This window comes from Sycon ciliatum, chromosome 4 (assembly GCF_964019385.1).
Source record: "Sycon ciliatum chromosome 4, ocSycCili1.1, whole genome shotgun sequence".
NCBI lineage: Eukaryota > Metazoa > Porifera > Calcarea > Leucosolenida > Sycettidae > Sycon > Sycon ciliatum.
Window position 1 is genome coordinate 22,384,242 of NC_088646.1, and position 17,256 is coordinate 22,401,497.

Genomic DNA, 17,256 nt, shown 5'->3' on the forward strand with positions numbered 1-17,256 from the left:
TTTTGTACTTGTTGCCACGCAACTGGAAATGGCGACTGAAAGCTTTGACTCATTCGTCTGATTCGAGACTATCGAGTGGAAATAATTTTGTAGCAAACGAAGAAGATTGTTACAAGGATCACAAATGTAGCTTTGGGACGTCGGTTTGTTGACTGCTGGAGTATGTCAGCCATGGAAGTGCACCGTGTGAGGTTCCTCCAGCACAACCCATCGGCTATCCAATGCCTGGCGTTTCAAGACGGATCGTCCCCTGCACGACTCGCTCTTAGCAGGTTTGTCCAGATCAAGCAGATTTCTGATAGAAATGTGGTTCAGCCACTAAAGTTGTGTGGATGGTATTGTTTCAGGGAGAATGGGAATGTGGAAATCTGGCAGAACGACCAGGCATGGGCTCAAACAATGGTGAGACTTTGAATGATGACTTCGAATGATTTAAAAAATATTATGTGATTTTTGTTTAGGCTGGGATTATTCTAGTGTTGTGTATCTTCCTGTGACCGCCCTGAGTTGAAGTGTTGTACTGGGAGTTGTAGTAGGAGACATGTACAACACCACTTTAGTAATGTAGTAGTTCGTCGGTAAAGTACTCGTTTGAACAATAGACTGTTTAATGAGATGATAACAAAGAAGTCACATCTTACTTCAAACTTTCCATTCTGTGAACAGCACAATCGTATCAGTAGAATATTGCTAGTGCATGTGGTGTACGTTGTTGATGTGCACTGCAGTTAATGTTACAACTGTTCAGATCTGATGTGTGGAATGTGTCGCCTTGTCACCTTCCAACACCCTGCTTGTTGCACTGACCAGCAGCATAGAACCTGGTTATGATATTCTGGACAGAGATTGCATCACTGTCGTTAAGTTTTGCTGGATAGCAGCAGTCACAGTGAAGTCTAACAGTGACTGTATCAAGTTATTATCATGTCGTTATGATTACAGTAGAACGTCACTGACAATGACAAAATGGATGGCAACTTCCAGTATAGTGCTACTCAATCCGCAAAGCGCAGCACTGTGCTTCACTATTGTTTTTTGAAAGGAACTCTTGAGTAGCAAGTTCTAGTAACTACTGCTGCCACGTTGCAGTGGCAGTGGCATTTCTTTGGTTGTGTGAACCTCTAACAATATGTGCTTCTGGAGCGGTGCCACTTATTTCTGGCACATGCCAAGTCGAACGTACGACATTGGCTCAATACTCAAGAATAGTACTGGCGGAATAGAACTTAGTGCTAGATATTCATTTCAATATCAGTGCTATCCATCAGTATTGGGCCAAATACTGCATGTTGACCCCTCAGTGTCCTGGACATGTTTTGGTGGAAAACTATGAGTACCTAGTAAACTTCAGGTCCTTTCATTTCATCAAGGATTTACATTCATGGCACAGATAGACAAAGCCAACTTGCTCTACATCTTCAGCACTGTTGCACAGCCCTTGCTTGATCTGACTCGCTTCATTATGTGCCGTTTTATCTAGGTCCTTCATGCGAGCAAGGAAGAATGTGCCGAGAGCATACTGTGGTATGGTGATCGCCTCCTGTCAGCGGGGCTTTCTGGTGCCTTAGTGGAATGGAGCTTGGCACGGCAGTGTCCTGAGGTAGGCATGACTAAACTGAAATCCACTTACTGTTATATCTGCTACTACATGTATCTGCTGTCTTTGGTCCGATATTAGGCCACACCAAGTTATTTCTATGTTTCGTGTCACCACGCGCGTACCTTTTCGAATCCTTGACAAGAAAAAAAAAGAACCTAGACGAGTCAATCGATGGCTGTTCTGGCGAACATTCTCTAGCCAGTATGGCAGATCGGAGGTTATCAGCTTCTCGATAATCTTGCATTCCAGGCGATGGTACGTAGAAGGTGAGAGAGGTGAAAATTTCTATATTTCCAAGCTGTACGGTAGGGCCTGCTGACCAGGCGAGCAGAGATTCCAGGTGTCAAGGACTTCGAGATTTTCCACGATTGTGATGGAGCGAAATTCCACTTGACTCATGTCAAAGTGCAGAAGGAGCCATCCATGAAGTCTCTTATTGTATCGCTCCAGCCCAGTCTGCCAGCTCTCCTATGGCGACTGGTTGTCATTTTGGATAAGTGACAGTGTAGTAGTGGTATTCTGTGAGCAACATGGTTCAGTACACATAGAATGGAGTTTTGTTTTTTCTTCTGTTTTTTTTTTTTTTTTCGCCCGCCCGCGTGCCTTTTCCAGAAAATATCCGACGCGAAACATAGAATTAACTTGGTGTGGCCTTATGGACAGATCAGTGATGTGTTAGCAGAAAAGTGATGTGTTTTCTGACAGGCAATTGCAATGTACATAGGGCCGAAATGAACAGTTCTTTGTTTTACCAAGATGTTCAACGTTGCCTTTTCTGCTAGTGCCCTTTGCCTTACCGTATTTTTCGGAGTATAGTGCGCACCCTTGTATAACGCGCACCCCCAATCTTCATTGGGGGTGCGCATTTCAGTCTTCATTGAAGTACATGCATTTCATATTCGGAGCATAGTGCGCACCTGCGATTTAGGGCCTAAAATAGCACATCTAAAGTGCGCACTATACTCCGGAAAATACGGTAATTCTTGTGATTACTTCTCCTTGTTTGACTGGTGCTGCGTTTTTGTTTGTTTTGTTTTTTACAGTCGCAAGTGAATTTGAGTGGTGGAGCTGTATGGGACATGGCCATTCGCCCACATCATGAGGAAATGGCTGTGAGTTTGGTTCAGTATCAAAATTGACATAACGGCCATGATTCACTTACATGTACTTATTGCCTTGATGATCTGCATAGCAGACGGTGGCTTTCTCAGTTCCGTGCGATTTGCAAACATTTGTGTTGTTTGTAGTTGCAAGGCTTCACCACCACATGTTGTACTACATCTGATGCGCTACACGGACCTGTCGCTTCTCAATGTAGCTGCTGCTCCTGATAATTATGCTATTGACTAGTGGTGGACTGTCACTGCTCAAGCTCTCACAATGACATCATTTTATGCTCATGTGACACTTTATGTTGCCTCTTTTGCCCTTTGGCCGTGCAGGTTGCCTGTGAAGATGGCTGTGTTCGCATGTTTGTCATTGAGCCAGACACAGTGGTGTACAAGAAGGCGTACAGCAACCAAGGCGGGGGTAAGTCAGCTGGCTGTGTGTTTGCTGTAGCAGCTATCCATAGCGTATTCAACTTGGAATGGTTTGTTGCTTTGCACCAGGGAGTCGTAGCATCTAGGGGACCTGGCGCCCAAAGTAATTGATGTTTCGACTCTAGATTTAGAATTCCGTTGTGTTCATTGATCTATGCAACATACGGCTGCAAGCGTGACTGTGACCTGCTGAGCCGAAGATCATGCCTGCGTAAACTCGCTCTGCCCCAAGGTAGACTGGAACCTAACTGTACCCGGGTATACTCTTCTTACCACATCTATACAGTGTAACTGTCGCAGACTCGCAACCGTACTGCCCACTGTGACTGGACTAGAGCAACTGCCAACTTCCTAATCTTTCAATTCGTGGTGGGACACCGCAGATCGGGATGTGTGGAACCACCGATTTATTGACCCGATGCTGATGCCCAGTGCAGCAACACTCCTCCTTAATGGAACGGCTAACCCGGGAGCGAAACCCACACTGTTTCATAGTCCAGTTGCCTCAGATGCTACGACTCCCTGCGCTACATGTACTGTCACATGGATTTGAATCAATTGTTCTCCCGTCTTGCATACGGCCCATGGCCACTGTGTATCACTAAGTATGCTAGCTCATTATGTCATGTGTTTTGTTTTGTTATGTGTGCAGGACGGTGTCTGTCTGTTGCATTCCACCCTGAGGGCAATCACATGATCTCCGGTGGATCAGACAGCATCATCAGAGTGTGGAACTTGATAACTGGTATGTGAAGGCATTTCCTGTGTCTTGGCGGTGAAGACATTGTGCACTGTGTGGCTATTTTCAATGCAGTGGTTTTGAAAGCACTCTTCAAGTGCAGGCCAATGAACCACTGGTTTTATAGGTTCTCTTTCGTGCGGTGCTCTGTGAGTGCATGCTCTGATGTGTGTGTGTGTGTGTGTGTGTGTGTGTGTGTGTGTGTGTGTGTGTGTGTGTGTGTGTGTGTGTGTGTGTGTGTGTACATAACAGGTGTTGCCGTTCAAAGGATAACACTTGACCAGCCACGTCAACAGGCCGTTCTCATCTGGACACTTGCGTTTCTCCAGTAAGCACGTAAACCCGCTCTGTATTGCTTTTATTCTAGATTTATATATCTTGGCCGATTTACGTAAGCCACTGAAACACCCCACGCAGTGAAGCAGTTCTCTTCTGCTTTTTCCCATACATTCTTTTCTGTCGTATATGTGGGCACTGTTGCCATCATCTTGTCTACTACTCTTGTGTTTTATTTGTGTGTATAGGGATATGACCATTGTCAGTGGCGATTCCAGTGGGGTCGTTCAGTTCTGGAGTGGTCTTCATGGCAATATGATTCAGGTTCGTTTTATAATTATGTGCTGGTATGCAGGAGATTGTATAAACCAGAACATGGTTCGCATAGGCAAGTTATGGGGCATCCGCAGTCCTGAACAAGAGTAGTTTTTACTTCATACCTGACACCCACCTGTTTCATATTAATGCAAGCAAGAGTTCATGACCAAGAGTATGCAACTGCGATCTCGTTTCTATGGCCCAGATGAGTGGCACACTGCCTTCATTACAATCATCATGCATCTACAATACACACACTGCATATACAGTCGTCCCTCTCTAATCCAGCACTTGTTTATCCAGAACCCTTGCAAACCAGAACACTTTCTGGCAAAACGGATTTTTCTGTTCATTTTCTACGCTTTAATCTGGCACTTGAATTCCGGCTCCGGCAGCGATTTTCTGCAACAAATCACTCAAACTGTTCATAATTTGATTTTATAATCCAGCAGTTGTACATCGCATACCGTACCAGTGCATAGCTATGTCAGTTTGGTCAGTGCATGGCGTGCATGAACTGGTGAAGTTGGAAATTGTGCTGAAATTCGTAATCCTGGTGCATGCTGTGCAAGTAATCCGGTAATAAAGGATTAACATACATGTTTGTGTTGTACGTCAAAACGCAGAGATTTTCAATCCAAGTACAGTTGTGGCAAGTGAAATCTTCGCCTATCCTCATTGTTGTAATGTTTCTATCGCTGTCATCCACAGAGTTTCTCCCTGCACAAGGCGGATATACTGAGCATAGTGACCAACAAGGTACTGATCATCACACATCCAGCATAGACCCTATCCACATAATTATTATGTTTTTCACGAACATAGGACTGGTTTGTTTCCTGTATTTGAGAAGGTTTTTGCCTACTGTATAGTGACATGTGATGTGACTACGGTTCCCGCATAGACCATTGGCTCAGGGTTGAGAGCCTCATCCAATGGCGTGTTTATGTTCTGCCCTTTGTTGATTGCTCTGTTAGAAACAAGACACCGTGTATGCTGCTGGAGTGGATAGCAAAGTGCACAAGCTGCACTGTCTCGACACTGAGGTACTAGTATGACATTTTCTTGATCCCATGCTGTGTCGAGAACCACTGGGCGAAATTATTATTTCAGTGGCATGACGAAAATACGGGTTGGGAACCTATTGGGTGTTTGTAATGTCAAAGAGAATTCTCTTTGAATGAAGGAGAACTAAGTTTTGCCGGGTGTCGTTCTTGTTGTTTAATTTATGAATTTTTTTGATAAAAAGTTGGCGGTTGGTCAAGAGTAGTCTGAATTGAGTTGCAACCATTTCTGATCACCTCGCCCATCGAACTCAAGTGTTTGCCAGCTGTGAACTGTGTTTCAACCGAACTGCAAGGATTAGTGTCAGCACTCACTCACTAGAAGTAAGCACTTCTTCCACATGACTCTCCCTCAGCAGGCACCATCTCTGGTAGTCCACTTCTCTCAATGAGAGAACACCCAGCTAGGATGTAAACCCCACAGGAGGCTTAGCTCTTGTCTCAGACCTTCCCAAGGGTGTGAGTTGAACACATGAATGTTCTGTATGTTCACCCCTGAAGCGAGCGTCAACCAACCGCACAGTGTATGAGGGGGTTGTGGACTATTATATAGTCGTTGCTGTAACTTTAGTGGCAATAGTTACAAAAGCCCCGGCTGTGCCAGAATTGGTTGCACTTAGAGCTATCTGCTAAACAAACCTCGTCCTATTTGTCTGGTATTGTTTTGGGGTTTCGGCAAGAGTCGCCGTTCTCGTTGCCATGGCAACCACATAGCAACTGATCTAGAAGGCTTGCAGTTTTGAAAAGTCCCGGCTGTGCCAGGATTGGTTGCTATCTGCTAAGCGAGCCTCGCCCTATTTGTCTGGTATTGTTTTGGGGTTTTCGGCAAGTGTCGCCGTCCGCGTTGCCATGGCAACCGCATAGCAACAGATCACTAGGCCGTGTGTGTGGCCGCTCTTTTTGTCCATGTCTTTGCCGTATTGGGTGTTACTCGGAGTTCCTTACTCTATATTTGGTCCATAGCCACCCCTTGATATGGCTACCATTGTTTTTGGTCTATCCGTCGTTTTTATTGTAGTAACTCTGCCTCATTCACATCTCGTGTGTATGACCAAGGTGTAATACGAATAGGCAGTCACTGTGCACTGTGTGATGCAGCAGTGTTGCACACACTTGTAGTAGAGTATTCTATCAGTAATAAAGCCAGGACCAATCATGGTACTGTTTGTGTGCTTTATGTGCGGCAGGGTGCAAAGAAGTGGATCAATGCTGGTTCTGTGAGACTGCATTCCCATGACGTCCGGAGTTTGGCTTTGCGCGACGAAGAAGGATCAGGTGCATTGGCCTCAGGTGGTAAGTTTAATGAACATATCCTTTGCTGCAATTATCACCTCAGGCTGAGGATAATATACGCTTAGCATGCCGGCGACTATGCAATGTAGCTGTTGAGAACTGCTACACTTCCTGGATGCATTTCTTTTTTGTTCTTCGTTCTTCGCAGGATTGGATACTCAACTCTGTGTGTATGCCACAAACAACTTCTCAATCAAGAATTCCCGTTTGTTCTCCTCTTATCCTCGAGTAAGTCAAAGACTGGTAGCTCGTTGGCATGCCTTTGCATTCAGTAAACCAAGTTAAAAGTTGCTCGTGAAACGTTGCTGATTTCAAGTTTTGTATTTGCCGTGTGGCGTCTCGTTACCCACTTCTTGTTTCTCTTGCTTACAGACAAGCCCCGTCTCGATTTGCCGTGAGGAGCCTCTTGTTGCATGTCAATTCGACAGCCACGTAGACATGTGGAGCCTGGGTACAGGTATGGCAAGTTTCTGTTTTCTGTTGGCCGCTATTTTGCTCATTTGTTGTGGCTGTCTTCCTTTGTGCATGATTGAAAATTTAAATGCGAACTTACAGTTCTCTCTCTCTTTCTGCTTCTCGTTTGCTTGTTTGTTGCAGCGAGAGGAGGCACTGATCTTGACAGTGCTGCTGATGGTACTGTATTGGCCACCCTAAAGCAACCAGCCCACCTGCTCCGGATCAAAGCAAAGGTACGAGTGCGTATGTAAACCTTTTATACTTTATATTGCTCGCATTCTGGAGGGAGGGAGGGAGGGGGTGGGGCTGAAAGTGGTAAATCTGCCCTGGTGGTACGTTATCTGTGACTTTGAGCCAATCTCTTCCAGCCCAAGTGCCTACTGTCAGGCTGAAAGAGTTGGGCTATCATTGTTCGGCTTTACTAACCAGCCGTACCAGTGACCGTGCGTACACAGTGAGGTGTGAATGTGACCTGTGCGTACCAGTCTGCAGGGCAACCGCCCTTCATCTAGCATGGTGTAGGATAGTAGAGGGTGGGGTAGGATAGGGCCATATCTACTATGCACACACCTTGTATGGCTGGTGCTACAGCTTGCAATCAGGTCTAGCTGGATGGGTGTTTCAGTTTTGGCATTGATTTGCCTTGTGCTGACAGCAATATAGACAGCTCAAGCTTTGTGAACCCATAGTGCATTCTGGTACTTGCTGAAGTGAAATTGGAGCAAATTGGAGAATAATCCAACCATATGCGATGGTGGAATTTTAACCCATTGAACGCTGATGACGTCTATAGACGTCATTGAAAATGCCCCCCATGCGCGGGATGACGTCTATAGACGTCATGGGATATATAGTGATTTCTGGCGCTGTCTGGTGTGTAAAAGCACTGTTAGTGAGTTGGATCATGATCCTGCCTCTTGTACGATAGGTCGTTGGTTCGAATCCCGCTTGGAAACACTACGCGTCTTTTTTTCTTCTCTTTTCAGCGATCTTTCAGCTGCAATTTCACGCATTTGGCGTATTTCACGCAATTTGAGCAAACTTGCGTCCCCTATTGTGAGGCGCTATTCTTTTTGGGGACTGTATCGATTCTGTCACCCTGTGGTTGGTAGTCTTGGCAATCCTTTCCAAAATATTTGAGGACCCCAGTTGCCAGAACCCTCGAGTTTTAGAACTTGCTATTGGCCCTGTTTTTAGCATTTTATATGCAGAGTACCATAGGCAAGGCCCAGTAGCGCTGAATGGGTTAAATGGTGATTAGACTCCGACGCACGTCTAATTTTAGAGATTTTAGCAAAAGGACTGCTTTTGCTAAACCTTGCCAAATGAAACTGTGTAGTTCTCGGATCATTATTCTTTGTACTGTGTTTTTGACTGGAGACTCGGTCACTAGTAAAATGTTGCATCGGGTGATTCAAGTAGTATTCTGCCTGTGTGTTTCTCTGGTGTTTGTTTTTGCAGGGCCGACATCACATAGCATGCAGTGCTGTCTCACCGTGCGGGAAGTGGATGGCCATTTCAGACCGCTCCGGAACGCGAGTCTTTGCCGTTGCTTCAAAGGTAGGGTCTATCACGGGTCAATGAATATTTTAGAAGAATTAGTTTACGTGCCAGTCGAGATCTGCCTGGTTTGTGCAGCTCCTGTTGCTGGTCTTGTTCCTGGAAGGCTGATCCCACTTGACACATACTGTGCATTGATGTGTCCCCTGAATACTGTGTTAGTTGAACGAGCACAGGTTGGCATGGGTGATTGCGTGGCCCACAACGAGCGCGGTTCTGGTTCAAGACTTTTTCAACTCATTATCGCATGCCTTCACTATATATTTTTCGTTCTAGAAGCCGTCCGGTAGCGACAGCAAGCAAAGCATGTCCGTTTCGTCAGCATCACAGTCACTCGATACAGCCCAGAGACTGGCGTTTACACCGGACTCCAGTAGATTATTGCTGGCTAGCAATTACGGCCTACAGGTAAGTCTGTGTGTAGTAGCTGTCAGGACACCCTGGTACTGTTCACCACTTGCCAACTGGCTGCCATTGCCTGTCCATTGGCCTTGTAAGTTGTATTTCTAACCTCTTACCTCCTCGCAGCGCAGTGTTAAATTCCTGCTAGTTTTGCCAGAACTGCCGATAGGTTCCCTTGTTTCTCATTAGAATTCCACTTTGCTTGAGTTTTTTCTAATGAGAGCATCGTTAAAGTAAGCACTTTGTGGAAACTCAAGCTAATGCAACTCTACGCGGTTTCCTGGGTACTAGTAATCAGTAGAAGTAGTTAGCAAAATACTAGTAGTACTTGTTTGCCAGCTACTACATGGATATTATCCACCCGATTTTCTTGCTTGATTTTCACTATGCATGATTTTTGTGTGTGCGCGCTTTTCTTGTTACGCGCAGGTGGCAACCGTAGAGTGCGGCGACGTTAGCGAATGCCGAGATGTCTATCAGACCGCGAGAAGTAGCTGTGGTAAGTATATTGTACGCTATGTACATTATTTTATCTGTGCCTAGATCGGTTGCACCCTTCAGCAACCCGCGGTATCACTCTGAGGCGTTTTTGACGTGCAAAGTAACGAGTAGGTCGCTTCATATTATGTTCATGCCTGTAGGCTGTACTGCGTCAAAGTACAACATGTAACGGTAGTGCCCGGCTGATTTATGCTGGTACAGGTGAAATCCTGATAATTCGAATATGGCTTAATTAGAACATACTGCTTAGTTGGAAGTTTCTTCCGGGATCGATTTCTGCCAATACGATTTCCACATAACAATTTCTGATAATTAGAACCTCGAACTGGGTACATAATTAGAAGTTCACTTTATTTTGTGCAAATCAGTCTGGTTTGCATGCACAGGCAGTTCAGTGTCCACTGAATCTGTGTCTAAGGTGCGTAGTGCAATTCTGCGTGTTAATGCGAGCATTTTGACATACATAATGTGTTCTGGGTACATGTTTGGATAATTAGAATGTCCGGATAATACGGAGGATTAGCAAGACGAAATTCGCGTTCGCGTTCGCTCTCCAAAGAAAGTCGAACTCAGTGACGGAATTCGCGTTATGAGAAGGATTAGCAAACAGAATTCGCACATGCATGATGTTGACACGACGTAGGCAGTACAGCGTGGTAAATTTATGACTGCCCTGACACGAATCCACAATTCGTGTTCCGACTACTTTTCCGAACGAAAAATGCGAAAGTTCGCAATCCAGTTCGCGAACTGAAAAATGTTTGCGAACGCGAACGCGAATTTCGTCTTGCTAATCCTCCATAATTAGAAGTTTTTCCGTGGCATTTTGGTGTTCGAATTATCAGGATTCCACCTGTAATAGGAAAGGATGAATGGGGCACTGAGCTCTGGTGTGATAGCTTCCTTTGCACTCTAGCTGTATCCAGTCATTTGGTCTACCCCGTAGCACTTCTGCATTCTGCCCAGTCAGCAGTGCAGCTAAAACGACGATGGACAAGTTTCTCACAAAAGTTGCTTGAAATGCGCCTGTTTCGCACTCTGTTGTCTACTCGACTTTCTGCAGCCTGCGTAGGCCTCAAAGTCTCAACATCTGGACGGTATGCAGCCATAGCATTCGCGGACAACCACATTGATGTCATCGATCTGAAAAAGGAGAAGGTACATTGTATTTTTTTTGTCGTGGCAATAGTTTTGATTGCTATCAATCGGTCTATTCTATCAGTTTAGTTCCTGGGAACACTTTTTTGTGTGCTACAGCACCACCTGGCATAGAATGTGTCTGAAAAATCGGTTTCTTGTTTACAATGTAGTCCTGCCAGGTGACCCCGTACAAACTATATATTATGGTATATGTCAGCCGCTCAAAGTTAGTTTCTCTGTCCCTTCGTGTTGTTGATTGTGTTTGCCTGCCTGTCTATATGTCCATCCGTCCATATGTGTGTGTGTGTGTGTGTGTGTGTGTGTGTGTGTGTGTGTGTGTGTGTGTGTGTGTGTGTGTGTGTGTGTGTGTGTGTGTGTGTGTGTGTGTGTGTGTGTGTGTGTGTGTGTGTGTGTGTGTGTGTGTGTGTGTGTGTGTGTGTGTGTGTGTGTGTGTGTGTGTGTGTGTGTGTGTGTGTGTGTGTGTGTGTGTGTGTGTGTGTGTGTGTGTGTGTGTGTGTGTGTGTGTGTGTGTGTGTGTGTGTGTGTGTGTGTGTGTGTGTGTGTGTGTGTGTGTGTGTGTGTGTGTGTGTGTGTGTGTGTGTGTGTGTGTGTGTGTGTGTGTGTGTGTGTGTGTGTGTGTGTGTGTGTGTGTGTGTGTGTGTGTGTGTGTGTGTGTGTGTGTGTGTGTGTGTGTGTGTGTGTGTGTGTGTGTGTGTGTGTGTGTGTGTGTGTGTGTGTGTGTGTGTGTGTGTGTGTGTGTGTGTGTGTGGTTTGTGGTTTGTGGTTTGTGGTTTGTGGTTTGTGGTTTGTGGTTTGTGGTTTGTGGTTTGTGGTTTGTGGTTTGTGGTTTGTGGTTTGTGGTTTGTGGTTTGTGGTTTGTGGTTTGTGGTTTGTGGTTTGTGGTTTGTGGTTTGTGGTTTGTGGTTTGTGGTTTGTGGTTTGTGGTTTGTGGTTTGTGGTTTGTGGTTTGTGGTTTGTGGTTTGTGGTTTGTGGTTTGTGGTTTGTGGTTTGTGGGTGGGTGTGTTGTTTGTGGGTGGGTGTGTTGTTTGTGGGTGTGGCTTGTGTATGTGTGTGCATTGGATATGTGTGTATGTGCGTACGTGTGTGTGCAGGTAAAGTTATCGTCACCTCGCCTGCCAAGCCAGTGTTCAGCCATGATGTTCCCATCTTCCTCATCATCATCTCTTCTTATTTATACATTAGCGTACCAGGTAAGTAGCAGATTGACATACATAACCAGATCATTGAGCTGCTGGGAAGTAAAAAGAAGCAATCATGCCTATGTCGGCCATAAAGTGAATACATGTGTCTCTCTTTTCTTGTGAAAAGGCAAGACTTGACCCGTGATTTGAATAGAAGCAGGAGATTTTGAAGAGGGCATTGACACGAAGCATGCCGTGTTCATTAAAGCTGTAAGTTGAAGTTTGATTCAAGATTATCTAACCATCGGCCTATGCGAAATGTAGGCAGCACTTTTATACGGAGCATGTAGTGTACTTGTAAATTGTTAGTAGCCACAAGAGTAGACAATCCCACTCACATTGCTGCTTTATGTGTGTGTGTGTGTGTGTGTGTGTGTGTGTGTGTGTGTGTGTGTGTGTGTGTGTGTGTGTGTGTGTGTGTGTGTGTGTGTGTGTGTGTGTGTGTGTGTGTGTGTGTGTGTGTGTGTGTGTGTGTGTGTGTGTGTGTGTGTGTGTGTGTGTGTGTGTGTGTGTGTGTGTGTGTGTGTGTGTGTGTGTGTGTGTGTGTGTGTGTGTGTGTGTGTGTGTGTGTGTGTGTGTGTGTGTGTGTGTGTGTGTGTGTGTGTGTGTGTGTGTGTGTGTGTGTGTGTGTGTGTGTGTGTGTGTGTGTGTGTGTGTGTGTGTGTGTGTGTGTGTGTGTGTGTGTGTGTGTGTGTGTGTGTGTGTGTGTGTGTGTGTGTGTGTGTGTGTGTGTGTGTGTGTGTGTGTGTGTGTGTGTGTGTGTGTGTGTGTGTGTGTGTGTGTGTGTGTGTGTGTGTGTGTGCGCGCATGTATGTGTGTGTGTGTGTGTGTGTGTGCGCGCGCATGTATGTGTGTGTGTGTGTGTGCGCGTGCGCGTGCGCGTGTGTGTACCTGTAACCTAGGTGTATCTGTTCAATTTCACCGATGGCAGTCTGGACGATCTCTCACCGCACCTGCGGACGATTAGTACAGCTCGACGCAGTCTTGGTCCCGTCATGGACTGCATGGAGCTTAACGACAAACGTGTCATGTTCTATTCCAATGCGTTCATGGCGACGCTGGACCTGGACAAGGTTGGTTACACTGGGGTTTTTCTCTTTTTTCTCATCATCTCTTTTCCTACCTGTAACTGTGTAGCATAATATTATAGGCACAGACAAGCAAAGGGTGGAAGGGAATACATTGGAAATACTTATCTAGAAATGGATTCGAATCGTCACTGTTTGACTTTTCGTGAAGAGGTGGCTTTTTGGCCACTTCAGAAATGAAAGTCACTCAGTACCGTTGGAAGCGGCTATTGATTGGTCCAGCTATAGCCTTTCATACTTTGTGCATGATATGGCAGGGACATGACTTTCTCAGCAGTTAGCACGCGTTGGTGGCCAAACAGTGGGGGTCCAGCCATGGTCACACCAACCGTACCGGTTCCGCCGTTCCTGAAATGTCCTCTAGGCTCTTCCAAACTCCTCGACGTCTTCCAAGGGGAGGGGTGGATTAGTGCGGAAGAGCTTGGAAAATTCCCTGGAAAGCTACCTTTTGTATGCATTTCCCATAGACATTACAACGAAATCTACAATTACGATAGGGAATGACCATTTTCATGTGGATGTCCACTTTGACAATCTCATTGCTATGATGATTCCATAGATAATGGTGAGACTGACAGCAACCATTTTCTTGGGATAGTTCAACTCGGCTCTTCTAAGGGGTCGTCGGAAAAGCTTTTTGTCGTGCCTGAAACGAACATTGTTCATTTGGGAAGGGGGGGGGGGGTATATCGCAAGTCAACCGACACTGTAAAATCCCTCCAGAGCGCCTCTACCTCCGCGACCCTTCCAATAGGTCCAGGTGGGGAGGGGTGGATGGGCGAGCTCTACTTGCCGCATTCAGTACTACAAGTGTGACGTTTTGTTGACATCGGACGGATAAATACAAGAGCGTCAAGAGACAATTGTGTTATTTCTACGTTGTGTTTAGTTCAAATTCGTAATCAATAAGAGTCCTGAAACAGCCACTGACTTCCAACTCCCAAGGAAAAAGCAAGCCCTTTTCTCCCAAGAACTACCCTGATTGTTGTGCCTATCTTTGGAAAGTACTGTATATCCGCTAAAAGAGGAAGAGTTTCTACAATCTCATGTGTGTTTTGTCTTGGGCTATTAAGCCTATTAGTAATACTTTCCGGAGTTGCTGACGTCTGTTTGTGTGCGTGTGTGTGTGTGTGTGTGTGTGTGTGTGTGTGTGTGTGTGTGCGCGCGCTTGAGCGTGCGTGTGCATGTGTGTGTGTCTTTTATTGTGCTGTCTTTGCTTGGTCAGGCCCCGGAAAAGGCCGTGGACACGAAGGTCCGGCCACGGAAGCGCAAGTCCACTGCTGACTTGCCCGAGGCTGCATGTGAGGCCATGGACACAGAAGAGAAGGCAGGTTCACCTGCCAAGTCGCTCTCAATCTCTACTCACTTTGCTGTAAGTGTGAGGCATCTTCCTGTGTCTTGAAATCATTTTGCAGAAAAAAAGGAAATTTTCTTTCGGTAAAATAATAGTGTTTTTCTAGCATCTAGTACTGCATACGAGTTTGTTTTGCTTACATGTATACGCACAGGCTGTAGACTACGTAGGGAAAGACCACTGGTTCGTGCACTGCCACCTTTGCGCCAGCTGTGCTAAATCAACCCCGCGGCAAAGTAGCACGCGCAGCTGCAGAATTAGTTCACAAGGAGTTCGGTATTGTGGAAACTGAGACATGCAGATATCCAAGGGACTAGCGCAAGTTTTCCTCATTTCCAAGGTGTACTCTTTTTGGAGATTGAAGTATGCAGATTTGTACCTTCAAGGCACTGCTGAAAGTTGTCCTCAATTTCTAGTTGTCTGCATTTCTCAGGTGTGCTTTGCAGGTGCCACTGGTAACTGTACGAGGCACGCACATGCACTTGCACTTTTCGGGGGGGGGGGGGGGTCTCGTTAGTGTTACATAGTGCTCTTTGGCATGTTCTGCTAGTGTACCCATGACCCTTGGTGTCATGAATAGAAATACCTTGGTGCAGGACACAGACAAAGTTAATATGATATCACACTCTACATCATGTTCTGCCTGCATTTAGCACCGAAAGGCAGAGAAATTCTGCAAGTGACTGCTATTCTGGGCGAAAGCAGGCATATGAACCCGTGCTGGTTTTCGTAAATGGGATTTATTTTCGAGATGTGTCTAAACCGGAATGAATGTCCCGTGAAACAAACCCCAAATAGTCATGTAAGAGACTTTGTAGCTCTGCCATGATCTATCAATACTGCTCTTCTTTTTCTTGGTTTACACGTATGAGTGCCATAAGCTTGTATAATCCCAAAGCAGCATCACCATGATCACTGTTTTTTCATCACACATGTACTTGGCTTGCGTTGGTTATGGTCAACTCCCGATGTTGTTACATGTAACATTACTTTGAACAAACACACAGACAGGTTTATGTATGATCCACGACTACCCAGGGGACACGGCTATCTTTCTCTCACCGGATCAGGCAGTGGTTGTAGTGAATTTGACCATCTTTCCTGGTGCTTGATTGTTACATTTGTCTTCTTCTACTCTTGCTCTCAGGACATACTGGCGATTGGATGCTGCGGCCAGTCACGACTAGCAGTTGTAGAGCGCCCATGGAAGGAGGTAACCCAGACCTTCCCCGATGCTCTGCATAGAGTTCGCTATGGTGCAGCTTGATAGGGACGGTCCCTTGTGCCTTCCTCAGCATTACCATATTGTTGATCATGATGAAGAGGACTGACTGCCACGAAGCACACTAGTAGGCGATTTTTATTTTATTTTAGAAAGCCCTCGAATGTGAGGTGCATCATTGGCACTTACCAGAAGAACAAATAAAAGCTGTCTTGGGTCTGATTGATTCGTGCTTTCCAGGGCTGTACATATACCGGTGTAACTTTTATATGCGTCAGTGGTGTGTGTGTGTGTGTGTGTGTGTGTGTGTGTGTGTGTGTGTGTGTGTGTGTGTGTGTGTGTGTGTGTGTGTGTGTGTGTGTGTGTGTGTGTGTGTGTGTGTGTGTGTGTGTGTGTGTGTGTGTGTGTGTGTGTGTGTGTGTGTGTGTGTGTGTGTGTGTGTGTGTGTGTGTGTGTGTGTGTGTGTGTGTGTGTGTGTGTGTGTGTGTGTGTGTGTGTGTGTGTGTGTGTGTGTGTGTGTGTGTGTGTGTGTGTGTGTGTGTGTGTGTGTGTGTGTGTGTGTGTGTGTGTGTGTGTGTGTGTGTGTGTGTGTGTGTGTGTGTGTGTGTGTGTGTGTGTGTGTGTGTGTGTGTGTGTGTGTGTGTGTGTGTGTGTGTGTGTGTGTGTGTGTGTGTGTGTGTGTGTGTGTGTGTGTGTGTGTGTGTGTGTGTGTGTGTGTGTGTGTGTGTGTGTGTGTGTGTGTGTGTGTGTGTGTGTGTGTGTGTGTGTGTGTGTGTGTGTGTGTGTGTGTGTGTGTGTGTGTGTGTGTGTGTGTGTGTGTGTGTGTGTGTGTGTGTGTGTGTGTGTGTGTGTGTGTGTGTGTGTGTGTGTGTGTGTGTGTGTGTGTGTGTGTGTGTGTGTGTGTGTGTGTGTGTGTGTGTGTGTGTGTGTGTGTGTGTGTGTGTGTGTGTGTGTGTGTGTGTGTGTGTGTGTGTGTGTGAATGAGTTGTGTATTCCGAATCGTGCTGGAGTGTGAAGTATGTATACCAGAGGCAGGGTGTATTGTTTCACGTCTGTACTTCCATGCCACTCGCCCCCCCCCTCCCCTCATCCCCCTCTCTGGCTTGCTTGATCCGACGTTGTAAAAAATAATATCCAATGGTTGGGTCTTCCCAGGGGAGATTGGCTCACACACCCTTGGACATGACGTTGTAACTCAACTAACTTGTTCAACCTCCTCTGCATGCATTGTTCAGTTCAATTCCGTACATTGTATGTGGGGTACTTGTGTTAATGGATTAATTGGCAGGGCACATGTATGTATAGTCCACACAAAGGCACAGCGGAGGTTTACATACTTTCTGCACTAATAGCTCCCACACCTAAGTGACCCTCCACACGGCCATCATGGCAATATTTTCTGTGCTGAATCAGGTACCAACCAGCTATCACCAAACTATGCTTTATATTGGCCAAGTCCCACTGAACATGTAATAGTCGCCTGATGATTGCATTGAGCA

The 17,256-nt window shown here is 45.9% G+C and overlaps 1 protein-coding gene across 1 annotated transcript; it reads left to right on the forward strand.

Moving 5' to 3' along the window:
• Positions 1–74: 74 nt before the first annotated feature.
• On the forward strand, positions 75–15,979 carry LOC135815060 (U3 small nucleolar RNA-associated protein 4 homolog). The gene is made up of 22 exons (XM_065328292.1): positions 75–272; positions 348–402; positions 1,481–1,600; positions 2,644–2,712; positions 3,043–3,130; positions 3,794–3,886; positions 4,133–4,208; positions 4,405–4,480; positions 5,186–5,233; positions 5,452–5,520; positions 6,726–6,831; positions 6,980–7,059; positions 7,204–7,288; positions 7,429–7,520; positions 8,749–8,847; positions 9,124–9,255; positions 9,679–9,748; positions 10,814–10,908; positions 12,004–12,102; positions 12,996–13,166; positions 14,407–14,553; positions 15,683–15,979. Exons 1-22 carry the CDS (start codon positions 163–165, stop codon positions 15,800–15,802), a joined length of 2,100 nt encoding a protein of 699 aa, XP_065184364.1. The 5' UTR covers positions 75–162; the 3' UTR covers positions 15,803–15,979.
• The last annotated feature ends 1,277 nt before the right edge of the window (positions 15,980–17,256 follow it).

Coding starts and splice junctions, on each gene's coding strand:
- LOC135815060 (XM_065328292.1), top strand. CDS start 163: ATGTCAGCCATGGAAGTGCACCGTGTGAGGTTCCTCCAGCACAACCCA. Junction 273..347: donor GCACGACTCGCTCTTAGCAG/GTTTGTCCAGAT, acceptor GTATTGTTTCAG/GGAGAATGGGAATGTGGAAA. Junction 12,103..12,995: donor TTTATACATTAGCGTACCAG/GTAAGTAGCAGA, acceptor CCTGTAACCTAG/GTGTATCTGTTCAATTTCAC.